The 21,987-nt window shown below is 39.3% G+C and overlaps 1 protein-coding gene across 1 annotated transcript in view; it reads left to right on the forward strand.

Annotated features, from left to right (window-relative positions):
- The first annotated feature begins 17,124 nt into the window (after positions 1-17,124).
- Positions 17,125-21,987, forward strand: part of msrab (methionine sulfoxide reductase Ab) — a 32,775-nt gene continuing 27,912 nt past the window's right edge. Inside the window, exon 1 of the mRNA XM_079262032.1 lies at positions 17,125-17,294. Within this exon, the coding sequence (XP_079118158.1) occupies positions 17,126-17,294 (169 nt within the window). The 5' untranslated portion in view covers position 17,125. The remainder of the gene's footprint in view (positions 17,295-21,987) is intronic.

The raw sequence follows: 21,987 nt of genomic DNA on the forward strand, positions 1-21,987 counted from the left end.
CAGAACTACTGGCTTTTATGTGTGGCATAATAAAAATGCTCCACAAAGTCTTGTGGGTTCTTATTGGCTAGTCGTAGTCATGGTGATGGTCTTGTACCAGTTTAATTTGTATTTGACTTCATATAGTGGGCATGATGATGCTTGTACTGAATTTGCGTTGTTTACCTCTCCCTCTTCCCAGACGCACACATGCATGCTGAAATTCAGATGAATGTCCAGACATCATTGTACCCTATCAAACTGTAGGTTTAGTAATTTTGTGGAAAAAGAAAAATTGTATGCTGCTATAATATGTTGCACAGTGCAAGTCACTGTGTGGTTGTGGACCAATTAAATGTTGGAGGAGATATTTTTAACATGAACCGTAGTTATTAGGGGAGTGCTTACTCTAGCTTTAGACAAGTGGAAATTAAGCTGTGTGAACTTAATGTGCCCTTGCAATGCATTAGTCTTGTTTTATATTTGTTGACCTTTTGTATACTACAAATTATCTGCAATCCGCCATTTTCTGTCATGATAGTTGCGGATGTAATGATTGTTGCCGCCACAAGAGGGCGACACCAGACAGTAATCTGGGACCAGGTTCCAAACACGGGGACCCGCATCAAGGCCTCGTGTTATCACATCATCGGAAATTTGGCCTTAGATTTTGTTTAGTTTAAATTCCTAAAATGCTGCCTATTGTAACAGTAGATAATCTATTTATATGAAGTGTAGCTTATGTTTGTCATCTGTTGTTCAGGCTGTATGATAGGTTGTAGGTCTATATGTGCGTTTTATGTTTTGTAAAGTTAAATTTTGATTGACTTATGTTAAGTGTGGCCCTCAGTGCCCAAATTTAAAGTCTTAATGAGTCCCTTTCTTACCATGTAATGGCACACTTCTAGATTACAGGATGCAGACTTGGGACAGTTTTAACAAATGATTTAGAAAAAGCAAAGGCCTGTTTTACAGGACTGCATCACACAAAGCGAGACGTAGCGATAAAACTGTTTAGGGGGAGACAGAAGTGCTGACTTCTTCGCAAAAGAATTCAGCCCTGCGTGTGTGTTTGTGTTGACCGTCTGGAAAGTGGTTGACGGCACGTGTCGTGCGTGAATGGTGCGTGGCAAGCACGATGTCTCCAGGGGATCTCCTTTGACCCTTATCAGCGCGTCTCTTGGGACGTCTTTCAGTCTTTCCTGGGATGCAAATGGGCCAACATAAAGCCTAGGTGCGGTGAGATGCCACGCCGTGAGAAGACGGAGGAAGAAGGCAAGTGTTGGTGAAAATGGGGGATCTGCACGCGCATCCATGCAAAAGCTGGAGAAGCTAAATACTTGTGGTTAAGGATGTTTTTAGTTGCGCAGAACCTTGACGTGTTGAATAAATTCAGGGGAGGCTATCAGAAACCATAAACTATTAGTATTTAGTTATCTTTGGAAATATCTCATTCAAAGTTTTGGAGCTCAAATACACGGAAAGAGGAAAAAACAAAGGGAGCAGACCGCAAATGGGACACTAAACCCAGAGACGATACATTTCTCATTACTTTTACCTAGTGAAAATGTGTTAAAAAATCATTTCTATTCTCTTGCATCCAGTGAATATTGTTGTCCTGTCAGAGTGCTTTATATTTAAAAGTGTAATGTCTTTGTGTTCATATTGCACCGCAAGGTCATGGTTCTGCTTTATTCTCCCCTCATTATCATCAGACATCCATCTCTTTCTTCCATTAGTGACGCTTCACCATGTCGCCAACTCGACGTCTATTTACATGACTAAATTAGATTTCGTCTGTCTTTTCAAGCATTTTTAAAGGCATTTTTTTCTATATTAAATGTTAAAGAAAAAATAAGCTAAAATGAACACACACTTCCTATAATGAATATGCGTGAACTGCATTTTTTTATTTATTTTTTTTTTCATGTAAACAGACAGACGCGATGGCTACTTTTTTTTTTTTTTTTTTTTTGGCCATATGTACTACACAGGTACATATGCAGTTTCAGTCAGTTTATCAAATTTATTTCTTACATGGATAAAAAAAAAATGTTACATTTTAAAACATAATTGAAATATGTATTAATGGCTATAACCTGAACATATAACTTCTTGTTCTGTAATGTTACATGTCTGTAAGGTCACATGTGATTTACCAGAATTATTTCATATCACAACTAAATGCCAAAGAAGTAAAAACAACACATAGACAGTTTATGAATTAAAAAAAAAAAAAAAAAAGTCATTGTGATGAATGAGACACAATCACAAGAATGGGGGGTTTGTATGCAGTCACCTGCTCTCTGTCTCCAGGGGTCCTGCTCTCTTGATGTGTTGAGTATTAATCCCCTCATTTCTCTCAGTCTCCTGATTGTGTTGAGTGTTTTGAAAATGCATAATGTGTAGACAAGCAAAGAGGCCTGAAAACAGTTGATGACCCCTGTCTCAACATATGTGGCACACTCGCCCCCTATACACATTAATTATGTCGAGCTGACAGGCATATCAGCATAAAGAAGCATAGCAGCTTTATTGAAGGAAAAAAAAACACTTTTTCTTAAATATACTTTGCCTGAATTGTGTAGTTACTCAGATGAATTGTTGCTTTTTTTGGTATTGTTTCCAGTCATATTTGGACTTGTCTCAAGACTTTTTAAAAAATTGAGAATTAAAGCTACAGCATACATGACACTATAAAACATAGTAAAACAGACTTAATGGAATTCATATGGAAATTTGCAGCTTTGTTTTTTTTTTTTTTGCAGTGTTCTGCTTCCATCATCTGAGATGTAGGTCAACTCACATCTCTGTTGCCTGCAGCATTTGTGCATCTTGAATCATTTGATGCAGCGCTGTGATTATAAGAGTAAAACTGATGCTCATTATTCAAATCATTTGGCGCTTTTTCGCATTAAAAAGAAATACTTGATTCCACAAATAGCAATGCAGTTCATGAAATGACTTTATTGAGATGTTTTGCAGAACAAAAACACAAACAAAAACTGTCAATTTAAATAAATAAAAAAAGCGTATTTTCAGAGTATCGACAGGAATTGAAATCTGTCCATTACAAAATATGAATAATTACAAATGAGAATTATTGAGAAGAGTGTTATTATGAAGGTAAACTCTAGCAGTACATCATGCCCTTGTAGCATTTTCACTATATTTCATCTTCCTGTGCACTCTCATGCGTAAACACACAGACCTTTGAAGTGGCCCTCTGTCACCACATGGCAAATCCCCTGGTGTGATCCCTCTGTCCATTTGGCCACAGGAGCGACACTGGTAGACTGCCCACGGCTCTGTTTGCTCTGACATTATGGAAACCAGTATATTAGCAGACTGGTACCCAAAGATCATGTTGCACGGCTCTCCTCTACAGTCCCTGTGTGTCTTAATTTTTTTTCCTTTCTCATTTGCATTAAATGGTCTAGAGGCTACATGTGTCTGTGGTCACAGTTGTGGAACTTTGCCTCATGTGCAACCTCTTGTGAAGCTCATAAGATTGGACTGAACATCCATTTGTGCTGTCAGCACCCCTGTCCTGTCCTGTAGCTTTAGATGCTGGTCTCAGGTGAGCGACGACTGTCACCGCGTGCCTTAATTGTATAGAAATTAAATCAAGGTCCACTGTGAACACAAAGAGCTCAAACCCAAACTTAGAAAGCGTTCTCTGCTATTGATCATATTCTATTCCGATCTGTCATTTACCGTGCTTTCAATCACACTTTCCCTCTTTTGTAATGTTCTACATTTATATCTTAAAACATTTTTAAGCACGGTTGCTTTCTGAATCGTTCTGAAGTCCACCTTATTTTTGTTTTGTTTGTCTTCAGTCCATCCCTATTTGACTTTCTCATTCCTCTCTCCTCACCTGTGATCTGTCTTCCTTGTAGGCTTAGAGATGGCTATGCGGCTCTTCGACATGTCAAAGTACCTTTCATGCTAATCCCACACAAACATGCATTCTACCTTGGCAACAATGATGTGTTTTCAATACAAAAAACAGAAACACATACACAATGATATTGGAATATTTTCTGAACAGTCCAGTGTTTACATGCATGCATGCATTTGTAGATTTGCAAAATGGGTTTATAGCACCAAATGTAAAAAAAAAAAAAAAAAAAAAGAAAGAAAATGCATATAGTAATCTTCTAAACAGGATTTACACCATCTATATATTTTCTGTGTAAACACAGTACAAGTTATTAAAAAACAAAAAAGCACATCAGAGCCGGGAGAACAGAGAAATAGTGAGAGAGATAGAGCAAGCGAGCAAAGCTACCTTTGTTGCACCATAAAGAGAGCAGCAGCCCAGCTACCTGATTGCTACCATTCCTGCAGACCATCCTCCCCTCAGAGCAAAACAAAGGATGCCGACTAGATTTTTATGAGGACTCGCTGCGATGCACCGCAATGCCTCATCCTCACCATAGCAGTGGCTCCACTTTTCCTGTGTAGGAGCTTGGTACGTTTTAACCAGACCAAGCAGTTCTTCATTACAGTTGGTAAAGCTGTGCCGTTATCTCCCCCTTACCCTCCCTCCTCCTCTCCATCCCTTTACTGTTCTCTCTCTCTCTCTTTCCTTCTCTCTCTCTCTATCTCTCCCTGTGCACTCTGCGCATGTAACTCTAGCCATGTATAGACTAGAAAGCAGGATCTACATAACAACAATCTCCATATTGTCATAGCAAAAAGTAAATACTTGACTGATGCAAAGGCAAAACCTGACTGGAGGATTGTAGCTTTTTCCCAATAAGCAAGACTCCGAAAGCCTGCTAGTGTAATGACTAAAATTCCTCATTTTTAAACTCTTCAGCGGTGTGCTCACTTCTTTACTATTTTTAACCTATAGAATACTACTGTAGCACAAGAGGATTCTTTTCCTTTTTTTTCTTGATCAAGTATATCCTTCCTTTCTAAAGACGAGGCAAAAATAGCAGCGAGGCTGCAGAGTATTTCCTTCTTCAGGTCCTCAGTCCTGGTTTTGTTATTGTTGTTGCTGTAGTTGTAGCTGTCACTGCGCAGCTCCATCCTGTGAAGGTCCTTCTGGGTTGGGAAGAGCAGGGGAGCAGGCATACAGGGGGTGGTGGGATGGCGGACAAGGGGGCTGAAGGGACAGGAGGCAGCAGGCAGGTGTCACGCATGCAGTCGGGGGTGGGGGGGCGGGTAGGAGGAGAAGAGGGTAGCAGGGAAGAAAAAAAAAAGACTCAGCTAAATTATACCCAGTCATCACCGTTTAAAAAAATTCCATTTGGATCTGCTTGAGACAAAACCAAAACCGAAGACGAAAAAAGCCCAAAATGTAGAATATACATATATAGCCCAAGTAGGTATATATGTATAAGGATCCAAGGGAGGAGGCAGAAAAGGAGTGAGATTAGGGATGGACGGACGAGGAGGAACAGGCAACTGGCTCACACACAGACACACTGCGCCGAGGCAAAGGCACGGGCTTCAATTTATGCTTTCTGGTCGACCCCCCCCCCCCCCCCCCCCCCCCCCCCCCCCCCCGCACACACACATACACAAACACACACACTTCACTTGCACACAAACACACACACAGATATACTACACATACACACATATATAGAGTGTCCCGCCCCTATCTGCCCCTGTCCCTGTCCTGTCCCGTACTGGATGCGTGGCCCAGCTGATCAGTGCAGAGGGATTAGCCAACAGGGCCAGCTGGCAGGGATTACACAGGCAGTGGGGGAGGTGTATGTGTGGGGGTGGTGGGAATGGGAGGAGGGATGAGGGGTGAGAGGGTAGGCCTAATACTGGGGGAGGAGGGGGGTGGGGATGGGAGCTCTTGTCTTGTCCTGCACCCTCACAGATGTGCATGGAAACATAGAAATACGGCACATACACGGTTTATTCAGGTACACACACATCATGCACCAGTGACTGAATGCAACATCAGATGCTTGAAAATATGAATTTGCAATGGATGCATGAGCTGCAGCGGGGTAGACTGCAGGGGTAGGCAGTCAGTAATGCTCCTTCCTGACAACGGCGACGACACGTAGTGTTGATAAATGTATGTAAATGTGCAGGAGGCAGGGGGGGATGGATGCAAAAGGGGGACCAATAGAGGGAAGGAACCCCCTTGGGAGAGCGGGGCTAGGCTGACAATGCAGGGTTTTGACCCTTGACCCTTCCACGCTCCATCATCCATGGCCATCAGCTGATCCCCGTAAATGGACAACGAAAATATCACCTCCCTTTTTTCTCTTTTTTTTCTCTCAATGGAGAGCAATGGAGGGCTGGAGGAAGGATAGGGAAAAGGTTTGCTTATAATATACATGTATATATATATATATATATATATATATATATATATATATATATATATATATATATATATATATATATATATTATAAGCAAACCTTTTCCCTATATATATATATATATATATATATATATATATATACATATATATACATATATATATATTATAAGCAAACCTTTTCCCTATCCTTCCTCCAGCCCTCCATTGCTCTTTTCCGTCCCATGCCTCACTTCATCACTTAGCTCATCTCCATCCCTGCTAACCTTTCTCATTATACTGAAACATGTCAATGTCTACAACTGTCATATCTACACAGGAAGAAATCCATCCTATATGAGTATAATTTTATGTGCTCATTTTTTGCTCATTTTTTGTCTCATTGTATTCAGCTTTTTTTTTTTCTCTTTATAATGGCTGTCAGTTATATTTTATCTCCAGTGGTGTATGTAGCAGTTGTAGAAATTATATTTCTGTTACATTGTTTTCCATTTGAAACAGTTATTTCCATTTACATAATAAAACAAGAACAGTGATTAAGGAATAGCACGTTAATTGTTTTATCTCCATGACCACTTTAAAACATTTTGTGTGAAAATGGTTAGCAGAGCTGATTGTATCACCCATAAGTAGCACTGCTTTCTTTGTTTCATGCAGGTTAACTCTGATCCGTTGCTTACATTCATTTATCTAAGACTATGAAAATCACACTCACTTATTTTACATTATGTTCTTCAGCTTGAACCATTACGAAGAATGACCCACAAAAATGCAGCCCACCTGGTCTGTCACTAAATCCATACCGATTGTCAATTTCTCAAATATGCAGGAATAATACAAAGATATCTTCAGTTCATATGGGTTACAGCATCAACCTCAAAAGTTGTTTTTTTTTTTGTCTGTTTTTGTTTTATATTTTTGGTGGCAGTTTGCGTTGCGGTACACGGGGCAGATGCATACTTACTCCAAACATACACTCTAAAACAGCACAGCTATGTGGAAACACAAAGACAGATTTCCAGTGATTTCTATAAAATCAAAGGGACATTTTTTGGGGCCTTGCAGGCTTTTTTTCCCCCTTCTTTTTATAGTTAACATTTAGATTCAGATTTGCTTGACGTGTGACAAATATGACATTGGTTTAGTTGTGCTTACATGAAATGCACAGTAACATTGCTGCAGCGCTCTGGGGTGGAACGACAGAGGCTGCTTGAGCTTGCATTTGTGACGAATAGATGGATGAATTTCATTAGTTAGAATAAAGCATTAACACAAAAATGCAAACTTTTTGTTCATTATTTTGAATATGTGTTATTTCTGAGAAACTTTATGGCATTGCCTTCATTGATTAGAGACCATTCCTGTCATGCATATTGCATACATATGTTGATATTATTATTCTTTACATTATTGTTGTTGCATATATATGTTCACAGAGATATGTTTAGCCTCATGTATGTTTGTATGACAGTAGAAAGATTTTTTGCTGCATTTTAACATCCTACAACCTTACTCTTAATTTTAAAAGCTTGCACGTGAGAAGTTGAACGAACAGGCATGCAACCCTACTAGCAAGCAGCTATGAAGATCAGAGCGAGGCAAGGAAAGAAATTTTATCATACAGAGAAACAAAGAGAAAGAAGAAGGCGATTATGAAGAGATGGGGTGGGAGAGACAGACAGACAGAGAGATGAGCAGGGACACATAGGCAGTGCTCGTCCCTAGTTTGGTAATCTGATGGAGAGATTAGCAAACAGGCAGCATTTGGGTCGGATTATCGAGTCATTAGAAAAGACTGGTGCACTAGAGCCTCTCTTATGTGTTAATGTGGCTTTATAGGTCCTCAGCACAGTCTATGCAGATTGTGGAGGGCATGTACAGTGCATGGTCTTGGAAAATGCAAATAGTAGCGCATGAACCTGATAACCTGATATGTCATGAACTGACTTGTCATAAGTATATTTGGTTGTGTGTATGTGTGTGTTCATATATATGTATGTATGTATATATATATATATATATATATATATATATATATATATATATATATATATATATATACTATTTGAACTTTTAAAGACCTGTTATGATTATTAAAATGTTTTGATTATATTTTCTATTTTCTCAAATCCAACTATTTTTTTTCTATCTTGTTACTGTGCTTTATTTCCTGAAGTTTAAAATTAAGTTTAAATTAAGTTTAAAATTAAAATGTACAGCAGTATTTATTGCGAATTGTGAATCAAATAATTTCAAGAATATATAGAATATATAGCATATATAATTATATATAAATGCAGGAGAAAATCGACAACATGATTCCATTTTTAATTTTTCCAGCAGTCATTTTTTTATGTTAATATCTCAAGAGACATGTTTTAATTGTTTTTATAACATCAAGTTATAAACCGAGTAAAATCACAGCGTTGCATTTTACAGAGAATTTCCTTTTTAAATCTACTACAATAAATGTGATCACCACAATGTTTAGCAGTCGCACAGAATTCAGAATTCTGGCCTGAATGTCTGTGATGTACGTGGAAAAGCATCTTCACTGTTCTCCAGTGTCTTACCTGATAAGCTGTAACATTTAGCACTGTAGGCCAGGAGGGAACACAGAGGTATGTGGCCTACATGCACTTACAAGTCATGGAGACATGATGTCTTGTTATCAGCGAGAACAAGATTTGAATGAGATCAGAAAAAGCTGAGTGTGTGAGTGTCTACGCAAGGGAATACCTATAGTTACTTATCAGAAGTCATGGTGATTTTTGAGTATTTATTCTGTAAATATTAATAGCAATCCACACAGCTGATCTCTGTTTATATGTGCTGAGTTGTGTCAGAGGTACGGGTAGTTGGGATGTTCATTGATTACTGATAAATGTTGCTGAATTCTGTGTCAGTTGTGCTAATATGGTTCAATGACTTTAATATCAGTGTCAGTTTCACTGGCAAAGCGTCTGATAAGATGGAGTGCTGTCTTTGTTGTGTAGTTTGTAATATCTGTTAAATTGCTGGGGGAAAAAACAAACTTAACCTTTTTTTCCAATGCTATATTCATTTAATTAATCTTAACTGTTTGTAAGGCTGGTTACAGACTGATCATACAGTGAACATGATCAATTACTCTCTCACACACACACACACACACCCTCACAGTGATCTGTGGTTCCAAAATCCTTCGGTTCTGCTGCTGCCTCTGCATACACCATGCCCCAGTTCCCCACCCCCATCCCTTTTTGTCAAATAAATTGCAATGTGACCTACTTCCCATTTTGTAGCATTTCGCTCATGTTCAGATATTATTGTTTGAACATGAATGATTTGCTTTGGGGTATACAGTATCAAAGAAAACAGTGAACAGTATACAATATGGGCATAGTATATTGTAAAGTGCTTTTAAGAATATGGAAATGTTCACATCACCACTGGACAGATTTTTTTTTTTTGTTGTTGTTGTCGTTTTTCTTCTTTTTTTATTTTATATATATTCCTGCGATATGATTTAGTGTTGTTGCAGTTCTGCAGCTTCTTTAAATGTGTGGGCAACACATGATGAGGTTTTTGTTTTTTTTAATTGCCCTTGTATGATTTGTAATTAAAATACACGGTTCACATATTTTCTGATTAACACATACAATCATTCTCAGCGCCCTCATAATAACAGGATGTCTTTGTGATGGTCACAGAATGAGGGAATAAGGTAAATCAATTTTGCAGCCTAGCTAAGCAGAAAGCACAGTGGTAATTTTCAGTAATAAGCATTGCTAATTCATTGAACCACATAGCATTTATAACCCAGTTAGGTCTGCACTAGCTGGCATCCAGTATTCTGTTTTGACTCGAGGTGCCTTTTTGAAAGTTCCTGGTGCTGAAGATTTTAGCAGAAGACTAACATCCGAAACATCGCGTCTGCAGAGTCTGAACTTGTTTGGGAGTTTTACAGCATCTTTATTCTTAAACCTATGTCATTGTTTTTATTTTTTGTTTTCCTCAAACTGTTCAGTCTTTATTCACTTAAAAAGGTCTTCTCTTGCATCAGTAATTCTTATATTTGTATATATCTAAGCTGCACTTTGAAACACTGAAAGCACTGTCTGAGATTTTGTGACTACATGAACGTATACGCTTGTGCCAGTTTGTGTCTCAGTGTATCAGATCAAGGCTCTGTCCTGCCTTTCCCCAGCCATAGAGGGATGGCACTGGAGACCACACTGACCCTGATTTATCGGGATCAGAATCCACATGACAGCAATTAATTTACATCCATTAAATACATTGGCTGCTCTCTTTTCCATGCTCTCTGTGGACATTTCATGCTTTTGCACAATCACTTCAAACATTCTTCGTTTCTCCCCTTTGCTCTCTGAGTTTTTCCTTCTCAGCACGTTTACTTATTTTTAATCATCCTATTTGTGTAACTGCGACTCTATGTTCCCGATGCATTTCAAAGACTTTTAACATTTCATCTTTGTATGAAGGAAAGCTTCTTAAACAATAACGCCATACGTTAATGCCATATTTGTGTGTTTTTGAAGGTGTAAATGTGTCTGGGTTTGCTTTCATTCACATGAATAATCCTTGGAAATGCTATTACATGTGCTCACTTTTTTTAATAACTGAATACTCTGTGTGTAATCAGAATAAATTAAACAGTGCTCAGCAAATTGGCTAATTATGATTATACAAGGAATTTGACATTAACGTTATAAACTCAGCATCTTCTGATCAGTTCAGTGTGTCGTCCATGCTGTTTTATCATAAAAACATCCCATTCATGCAGGTTCTTATGCTCAAGGGTCTTTTTCTTTCCCCTAACATTATGTTTCTTTATCCTTCCTCACTGGCCTACATATGTCGCTGCTTCCCTACCTCTCACTCTCCTTTTCTTGCAGTATCTGTCAGCCAAGTGCTTTTTCCTGGCCTTTCAACCAAAGACAGGAGACTTTGCTTGAGGGAGAATTTGCCATTTATTTCCAGAGACAAAAAAATAAAAGAAAAAAAAATTGAAAGGGGCATTAGCGCTTTGTATCTTTCTTCCTTTTTGTCTTCTTTCTCTACGCATCTTTGCTCTCCCCTTCATTGTAAAGTTTCCTCATCCAACTCATGCCTTCATACCTTCACTCTGTCCTCGGGCTGGGAAGAGCATGGCTGGCTAAATGTAGAGGGTAGCGAGGATGAGGACAGGAGGATGAATTCTAGCCTCACATCTAATTTTCCTGTACATAGGGATAAGAGAGTATTCTCAATAAATATAAACACATAACCACATATGCACACACACACACACACACACACACACAGAGAAAGTCTTCATCTATTGTGCACACTTTCTATGTATAGTCTTCTATTATAATATGCTTATATGCACATTCATGTGATCAAGCTTTTCATTCTTAGCATGTGCAAAACTTGACAATTCTTGCCTAATTCCAGATCTATTCTGAAGGGAGAGACAAAGGAGGAAAAAAATCCTTTGCTTGCATCTTTTACCCAGAATAGCTTGGGGACAGGTTCTACCAGTATCTGTTCAAGGATTGGCTGCGGATGTGGTATGGGAGGAAAAGTTGCAGTTGGCAGCAGGCAGAAAGACACTGCAAAGGGAGTGGGGGTTCACAATAAAGGATTTTGAACCAAAGCCTCTTTGGTAAAGAGGAGGGAGGGATGTAGGGAGGAAAGAATGGGGCTGTGGGGGTGGTGGATAGATACAGGATGACACAAGGTCCAGATTAACCCTAATCTCAGGTCTGATGGTTTAGGTGAGGATGAGGGACTGAAGGAAGCTATCCCATGCCAGGTGGTCAGGAGGAAGTTAAAACTGGGAGGGAAGTGGGGGTGGTGTTGCTAGGTGAGAGAGGAAGGAATACGCAAATGGAATAAGGTTTTTGATATCATTGCTTGCAGCATGTTTTATTTTGATAAAACTAAAACCTAAAATCCTGAAAGATTTACCAAAAACAGAAATAGAGAAGATGATGTGATTGGGGTGTGTGTGTGTGTGTGTGTGTGTGTGTATGGGGGGTTACACAACTAAGAGAACAGCAGGGGTGCTTTGACGGTGGCTGCAGGGTGATTGGGTGGTTGGTGCATGGTGACAGTGGCACATGCCCTGGTGCATGGGATTAGAGGGACACTCGGTAATCTGCTGTTTAGGCTGTATGTAGGGCAAGAGTAGCTTAGCCCAGCCGCTCTTAGCATGACTGGAGTGAGAGGGAGAGGAAGTGGACTGGCATTATAAAGCAGTGCTCAGCTCAATCAAATCACTCCTTTGCTTTCCCTGTATTTTTTATCTTTTTTTTATCTATTGCTGTCATCAGTTGAGTGTAATTAAATTTATGAAAGTCAATATAAAACAACTAATGTTAGCAAGAACAAATATGGAATTACAGGAAGTAGAAAAAGACACCACTTTAATTTTGGTCTTTGTGTGTTTCACCATATTTTTGCAAATTAATCCATTTTATCCAACAAACACAAACTGGACAAACCATTAATTGCTTTAACAGTTTTTTTTTTCTTATGGAAAAAAATTAAAATATCATATCATCTTTTATTAAAAATTCATGAGTTAATAAGGACCCTATCATTTTACAATAAGTAGCACAAAACTAAAAATGAAAATGCCCCTTTAGGAAGCAAAGAAATTACCAGACCCAAGACAAAACTGACACTTTATCCAAATCTCAATGTTTAAATTTTATGATAAATGCAGGAGTGTGGTTACTTCCTTTATTCCACTTGTCTGTATTATTTTTTTACTAAATTGCTGATTACTGATTAGCGTTTCAATAGGGATGTAAAAATTTTCTTTCAGTAGTTTAAAATATAATTGGAGGTCTAACTAATCAGTTTACTTCATTGAACAATTTAAATGTAATTATTTGAACCGACAACATAAAAAAGGCACATCTCTGAATAAATATGTACTAAATGAGTCTTAAGTGGACTTCTAATATGCAGATTATCTCTTGAGATGTCCAGGCAAATCAATACAGTAAACAGACTAGGTGACTGTCAAGTACAAATGAGCAATGTGTGGTGGCTTGCTCAACAGACAAGTCTGAAGCAGATATGCACCTCTTCCTTCAGTGTGGGAAGTTCTCTGATGATGAATGCACTTGATAGAATTTTACCACCGTGTCTTGGTGAAACGTCATAAATAAGAAGGCAGAAATACTCTTCTATTGTATGTTTGGTTTTTCTCTTCAGCTTCCCTTCAAACAAAGCTTACATTGCTTCTACCTACTATCTGTTGTCAATCAGTAGATGGTAAATAAGAAAATTCTTGACAATCAGCTGATCTTTGCCACAAAAGGACATTTGAAGACATCACTGTATTTCTGGGAAACTGACGTACTTTTATCATTTGACATTAATGGGACATAATTCAATCCAATAATCTGCATATTAATCAGTAATGCAAAACGTTGTTATGTGCATATTATTGAAAAGAATTTGTGCTACTTGTATGAAAAAAGAGAATTGGAAAGTGAAGAAGATTCAAGGTATGCTCACCTTGAATACTGTAGTATTGCTTGGGCAGTGTGTATTTACTGTAAATTGTTGGGGAGAGGTTATGCGGATTTCTGTCAGCATTTCAAGTAATTTAAACGAAACCTCCATTTTCTCTCCATTTTCCAATGAGCCAACTGATTTATGTCGAGTGAAGTCAAGCATGGCCCGACATATGAACAAAAATTTCTCAAGTTCACTTTTCCCACTCTGGTCTGTGAGTTGATATGGCTACTTTTGAATATGAATCCCCAGAGAGCACCACATTGCTTTTAACAGCCTATAGCTTCAGCAGAGCAATCAAACCCTTTGTTTTTTCACACCATCCCACAATCCCACCTGCTTTGGCGAGACGGTGGAGGGTCCTTTGAAAACAACGAGGCGGCATGATTTATTATTCTAATTAGCTGAAGTGAGACTTTAGCAAAACCACAATTACACTAAATCGCCAAAACAGTTTCTGGTTGGCTGGCTCCATTTCTGTTCAGATGTTAATCAGAGCCATCTATTGAGTGGAGGTGCAAACTACTTGAGTCACACCATTGCTTGGTGATATCTTCACAAACACACAAACAAACAAGTGCTTGAGTCCTGCATTGGGTTACAAATAAGCATATTAAATAAAATTGCTCTGTTCCGTCTACACCAGCTTTGAGACACAGCTTTCCAGTCATGTCCCAGTCAAACAGGGTGTACAACATGCAGTGATAACCGGTTAAAATCTGCTGCAGTGTTTCATTCCAGGTCATTTCATAATCTCTTTGATGCTCACATCTGTACATCTCTTTGCTCTCACTCACTGACAAACAGCTGCAAGCTGGCATGCTTGCTAAATCCTCTGCTACAACACATGGACTACATGCACACAAATATATGAAGTCACCGACAACATGCACACATGTAAAAACAAGGACCAGTAAGACATCACACATGCATACCTATATATACACAAAGCTATGTACCCAAACAAATCTGCTACAGAAACTCCTGCACTCACTTACTACAGATGCTCCTCTAAATTAAAACTAGATCCTTTCACCATTACAATCTACAGCAGCAACACGCATTGATTTGTTAAAGGAATACACATTTTTATGCATGTTCTCACAAGCAGGAAATCATCACAGTACGTTCCCTCTGCATAGTTCCTGCCCATCTCTGTGGTTCACTTCACCTTTTCCCTGCTGTCTCGTCTATTAAACCCTCCCTAACTCACACATGGCAACACCCCAATCATCTTGCATCAACAGGCATGTGAACCTTGCATTCAGTTCTTTTTCTATGATTCTGTCTCCCTCATGTTCTCACATTCTGCCTGCTCTATTTTCATCTGTGTGCTTCCACTCTCCTAGCTTTCGGGTAATTACCTGGCATTTGCATTGCAAAGTCCCCTGTGCCGCCCTTGGCTCCTCCGCAGGTGATTGAGCTTCATTTCCCCGGCAGATAAGTGAGGGAGAAGAAGGAAAAGAAGGTGGAAAGGAGGATTGTAACTGGGTGGGATGTTATTCTAGCTTGCAGGATGTAGAAAGAATGACCTAATTTTTTTTTGTGTTTCTTCTCTTGTCAGGCACAGGGCACACTTGAGAATGTTTCAAGTTATTTTAATAAATATAATCATCATCACCACTATCTCAACGCTTGGTCTGCCTTAAAGTCAGAATGAAGTCCAATCTGAATCCCGATAAATGCAGAGCCTGATGTGCAGGCCCCTGACATGGTGACTTTTTTTCATAATGATTCACTTTGTGGGATTTATCTTTATTTGATGATTCATCAATTTGGACAGGAATTATAGAGCTAGATTTAAAAATAGAAATATGACACTGACAAATAGCACATTATTCCATCACAGTGATCTTGTTCTTGCATATTTACCACTGAACACCTTAATTTTTTGCATCTCCTGTTAAAGAAAAAAAAATTTAGTTTAGTCCCAAAACACCCTATTTAGTATCAACCGTCATCAATTCCACAAAATCTCATCGCAAATTGTTCATATACCATATATATATATACATATATGTATATATATATATATATATATATATATATATATATATATATATATATATATATATATATATATATATATATATATGTGTGTGTGTGTGTGTATATGTAAGACAACCTCCATGCCAACCTTGTTTACCGTTTGTAGGCACACATCCTAAGATTTCTCCCTCTCTGTCAACACTCATAAAAAGAAATGACAAGATCCAAGATTAAAAAAATCATTATTCTGTACGTCCACTGTGCAAATAACCGCTGAATCCTTGACTTGGTAGAATTAATACATATAAAAGATGAATGATTGTAAATGTTTTATAACTGGTTTACTTGAATAAATGGGCCAAGAACTGGTTACATTCTGCAGGGGATAAGATTTTGGCAAAACATCGGTTTGTTAATTAGCAGATTTTTATATTCTCGAAAATGTTCAAGAGATATTTTAGATCATGATCTTTTTCACTCATGCACACTACATCCGGCTCAAAAACTTCATTTGTAGAACAAAATGAGTGCAGGTAGTACAGGCAATCCACCTTTTCTTTTTTTATTTTTATTTTTTTTATTTTTTTTTTACGAACTTCTAAATGTCATTGTTGTATATTAGATGTAAAGATGATGTAAAGATGACAAAATTAATTAAACAAAATAAACATTTTTTATAACATTTTCTTAATTGTCTATACATATTGAATCATATTCAGCTTCAATTTATTATTCATTTTATGCACATCTAAACATAGAAGAGGAAGTCTGTGTGATAACGGCTGTCTAAATACTATAATCAACAAAATGATTCATGATAAATGTGGTGGAAAAATGACTTAAAGTTCAGTTCCACCTGTGTGGATTATGTGGATGTCAGAAGGGTATGTTACTTCTATTTCCTTGTAATACAGCCTAGAAAATGTAGGACTTGCCATTTTATAGTATATTAACAGCTGGCTCTTCTAGCTGTTACTCATTCCCCCATCACGCAGTCCTTAATGTAAAAAGATAGCTACAGAGGCACTTAACCATATGCATCCATATTCCAACCTGGTGCACCAGAAGCGCCTCCCACAGAATGGGAGCTGATAATTGTCGAGCGCTCATTTGCATGCTGAATGCAGTGGATATTTATTTAAATTTAATTTTGTTCCCGCACACGGTGCTCTGCAGGCATTTGTGCCAAAGTCATATTAACCCCTTGACTAGTTAATATGCAGTGCACGACGTTGCCCACGCGCGATGAATATTCATATTAATGGATTTTTTTTTCCAGCCTCTCCACCCCTCCCTCTTCATGCCGTCCCCGCTGAACCACGTAACACCGCGCCGCAATGGAGGCATCCCGGAAGGCTCAGTTGTTTCCCAAAGCTAAAATACACCGCGTTTGGTTGCTACTAGTTTATGTGCCGCTCGTTGTCGCTGATATAATGACAGATAAGACTCAGCTGCCGAGCAAAGAGAGAGCTCTGAGGGGAAGGGAGGAGAAAATGGTCGTGGCAGGTAAACAACACAGTGGTCGTGCGGGTGGGCATCACTGCGAGGGTCCGGTCAGATAAGTTTCCTCTCTTAGAAAAGTTCCTAACCGAGTGTACCCGGAAGTAGCGAAGCGGCAGCCATAATAAAAGCGGGTTGAAATGAAGTGCTGAGGAAATTAACTTCATGGCTTCTCTTTGTGTCTCCTTAATGACGAGAAACGTCAGAAAACCGTGTAAGGACAGGGACCACTATGTCCCACAATGCCTTGCGGTCACAGAACATTTAAAGCGGTTTAAATAAATACGAGGACAGATCATAGATACAGTCTATGGGACTGATGAGTGTCAGCAGCCACTCAGTTTCTGCCCTTTTTTTTCTGTTTTGTGTAACCAATATTGACAGTATATTTGTTATTTATGACAATAATTTAATCGATGCAGTGTTATTACACTGATGTACTTATTGTTTATAAAAGATTTTTTTTTCATGAAACAATGGAAAATTGGGGGGGAAAAGACTTAATTAAATGTACCATTTAAGATGTTATTTGATATTTTCCATTTTATGTTTTGTTGTGTTTCTGAGATTAAGTAGCGTTCATTGACATTTTCTGTTTGTCATTGTGTCCAGTCCCACAGAAGCAACTATTTTACACCCTGCAAACACTTAAGCTTCCTTTCTGCATTTTTTAAAATCAACTTTTGAATCTTTGACATCGTTTTGACCCAATATGGGGTGCTGTATCGCTCCTGATGAGTCAAGTGCTGACTGATAATTCAACCAAGACTTGATTTCCTACTTTATTATAAAACGCATCTTTAAAAACAAGGGTCAAACTGGCCAACAGATAATGTACAACACTTTCTTTATAGGGGCATCTGGGTATATGCTTTTGGATTTGTGATTAGATTATGTAAACATACACATAGTACAACTTTGCAGAGCTTACTATCATCAGAGATTTGTGAGAGTTTTGTCCACAGTAATTTAATCACGCGTACTTGACTTTTGGGAGTATTTGTGCTAAGATAACATTTGTTGTAAAGGTTCTTTTTTTTTATAGAAATCTTTTTTTTTCTTGTTTGTGATTTAATCTTTGCACAATAATGAAATTTTTGAGTCGTCCACAAAATCTGCAGTGGCAGCCGAAGCCTGTAGGGAAATGTGGTGTATCTATTAAATAGTTGATTAAATCAGACAGAAATTCGCATGGTTCCAATTCTCAGCTAATTCTCAGCTTACATTTATAGAAAGTATGATGTTTTGGACAATGCTGTTTCTTCTCGTTCTTATTCTGGCTATGTAGCATTGACTCAAATGTTTCCCTCTGGTGTCCTTTCATTCATCAGTTGTGAGACAGGAGGGTCGGTCCACCACAAATGAGAAAATGGTGCAATATGAACCCAGGTGCTCCCTCTCATCACCCTCTCAGTTTGTAGCATGAACAAAGTGCATTGTGGGAGCTGAGTGTGAGTGGATGGGAGGAAGCGGTGCCGCAGCGTCCATCTGGGCATTATGCGCATGAAGGCTCCGCCCCGTCGTAAGTTCCTTCTCCGTCTGTTGGAGCAGCTCGGAGACACGGCATGGCAGAAATCTGTTCCTCCCCTTTCACCGTGGGGGAGAAGAGGGGGTAGTTTACATGTACACAGTGTGGGCCTGTGACCATGAGCAGTTTAGGTATTGCAAGGACTGTGTATAAATGTCCTGCGCTGTCCTGGCCTTGTGTGCATATGAGTGCACACGCACACAATTTTGGAAGTTGCCTGTTGCCTTGCAGCCCCTTTAAAGAAACTTCATTTTTTTTGTTGAGACATCCCGTTGTCCTGCGTTCCCTCCCTTACTCCAGTCTCTGTGATGTACTCTGTGACCTTGGCGAGAATGATCCAGTGGCAGATTGCTACATGGTAGGGGCACAGTAGCTATTATTTTGAGTCAGTGCTAGATAGATTGCCAATATTTCTTCTAAACAGGATGGGGGAGGTCAGCTGACCAAAATCAATCTCTGTTACAGGCTTCGTTGTAACTCTTAAAAACAGGTTCATGGCGAAGATATATTCTTGGCGTTATTTCTGTTGTTTCCCTGTCATCTCCACATGCCCTTGCTTTTAAGCTTTTCAGAGAGTTTGGAGAGAAATGAAGAAATGAGGAAAAAGTGTGAATATGGTATACACGCATGAGATAAATAAGCACGAAGGATTTTCACATGCTTAGCACAGTGACTCACTCGTTATAACTTGTACCACAGCAAAGGAACATAACCTGAAATACAATGTTTGCTTGTATAATATCGTTTCCAAGTCTGAACTTGTCTATCATTGCTTCATATTGAAGTTCAGATTTCTGTGTTATGATTAATATTCTGACCTGTTCACACATGAGCTCTAATATGTTGTGTTTAATGTTGCTGTTGCAAGGAATTGTGGGAGAGCATTAACTCCCTTTGTAAAGGAGGAACAAGTGTATCTTAACCAAGATAAGAAGGAAGGCTCTGAAGCTCATTTCCTCAGTATTTAGAGAATATAAGGAGCTTTTGTCAAGGCTGCTAATTAGATACTTCTGGGTCATTTCGCTCAAGTTAAAACTTTTCAAAGCAAGAAAGCTGATTCGGCTGTCACCCCTGAAAGGTGTGCAATGCTTTTTGTCCTTTGTTCCTGTTCATGTTCCTTGTGACACAAGTTAGATAGAAATGCGTTTGCTTTGATTTATCAGTAGATGGTGCTTTTAAATGATTTTTAATGGGAGATTTAAGTATATAGTTAAAAATTAGACTTGCTTGCTGACATGTTTGATGTTTTTTGCTATCCAACTTGAAATCAACTTGGAAAGGTTTTTGAGGAGGCCTTAACAGGATACACCTTCATCTTACTGGAGGTGATACTGTTGCAGTATGTGTTCTCCGTAGCAACTGTTTCCATAGCTAGGACACCTGGACTTTATGATTGGCTTGAAAGTCTGAACAATTTCCCCACCCTGGATGTGGACAACTGTTAAATGTTGGACAATAAATAGTCTCGTCCACTTAATAGTAATAATGGCAGTTTTCTTTACTTACCTCTTACTGCTTTTGAAAATGGATTACATCCCCCCTTTATTGCCCCTTTCCTCCCCTCCCTTCTTTTGCCCCACTCTTTTTCCCCCTACCCATCCTCCCGTACAGCAGAGGGTAGTTGGCACCAGTATAAAGCATCAGCCTCCGACAACGACTCGTGCCTGACTCCCTGCCAACCTGTGTGAAGCTAGAAAGAGGAACAGCAAGAGGGAGGGAAGGGGAAGAGAGAGGGGAAGAGAGGATTTTTGGAAGGAAATAAACAGAGCAGCCTGGAAATCGACCTTCTATCACCAGTTTTGGCATCCAGGGATAGTACCTCTCCTGTGTCTCTGTGCGAGGAGGCAGCAGCACTTGGACTTCAGTTTTACGGGTGAGAAACACAGGACCACAGGCATAACTGGAGGATAACAAAGACTAAAAAGCCATCAAAATCAGTCAAACTGGGCGTTATTATCCGCTAATCAACAAATAGATTGTTGCACCCTTAACAGGTGGTAACCTTGATTCAACCAAAATGGAAGGGGGTCCGGTCTGATGTTTTGGTTCTGGTCCAGCCTCCTACAACTGGCATGCTAAAAAAGCAACAAAAGACAACCAAAGTGTTTTCGCTTCAGTCCCGATGTGTTGTATAGTGTGAACTGCTTTTTCCAGATATCCTTGAAAACAAAAGCATACAAAAGAAATTACGCCCATATCTCATCCAAGTTGGGAAAAAAAAGATCCTTTCATGAATCCTTCTCTCATATTCAGCCTGTTTCCTTCTTTTGTGAGCTTAGTCAGTCACCCACCCTGCTTGTTTTCTGTCGTCTTCTATTCTGTCTTTAGCTAGCGTAGTGAGGCAGCGAAGTGAGGGTATTCAGCCAGTTCTTTCTCATTGCCTGTGTGTGTAAGATGGGGTAGGTCTGGCAGAACGGGGTGTGGGTGCTGGTCTGGTAAAGGGGGAGGCGGGGGTGCTGGACTAGGCACAGTGAAAAGACCTAGCCTGGCACTGTCTGGACCTACGCCAGACACTCCATGGGACAAATACCCACTGCAAAGGTTGATTTGCAAACGACTGTGCGGCACATTGTGCTTTCGCGTGCATGCACACAGCCGTGCACGTGTTTGCAAAAGGAAAATAAGGGTTGATGGGAAGGTGGTGTGAGAGAAAGGGTGTGAAGTGACGATAGAGAGCAAGTCAGATGAGGTAACGGGGTGCGGGGAGGGTTGGCTGTGTTTGGCTTCTTTTAGACAACGTTGCATCGACAGTTTCCTGGCTAACTTTGTTTTTACCTCTTCTCTTGTTTGTTTACTTACTTGTATGTTTGTTTTGTCAGTGTTCTCTCATGGATGAAGTGTTTAGTTTTTTTTTTATATAGCGCCTAAAGGCAGGGCGCTATGAAAGCCAAAAGAATCCTGGTACCCTCATCTGTTGCTTCTCACTGGCTATTTACTCCGTCCATTGTTTTGGCAGCCTGATCTCTCCTCCTCCTACTTCTTTTCCTCCTCCTCCTCCTTTATCTCACACTTGTGTCCCTCTCACTCTCTCATTTTCCCTCTCACAGTCATTTGGCAACTTCAGTACCTTTTATCGCTGTGGCCAGAAACAGGATAAGAGGGTGAGAGTGAGCGGAGGATAGAGACGATATAAGTTCACAGAAGAAGGATGAAGATTTTCTCTCTCCTCGT

This window comes from Telmatherina bonti (assembly GCF_933228915.1).
Source record: "Telmatherina bonti genome assembly, chromosome: 22".
In the NCBI taxonomy this organism is placed as follows: Eukaryota; Metazoa; Chordata; class Actinopteri; order Atheriniformes; family Telmatherinidae; genus Telmatherina; species Telmatherina bonti.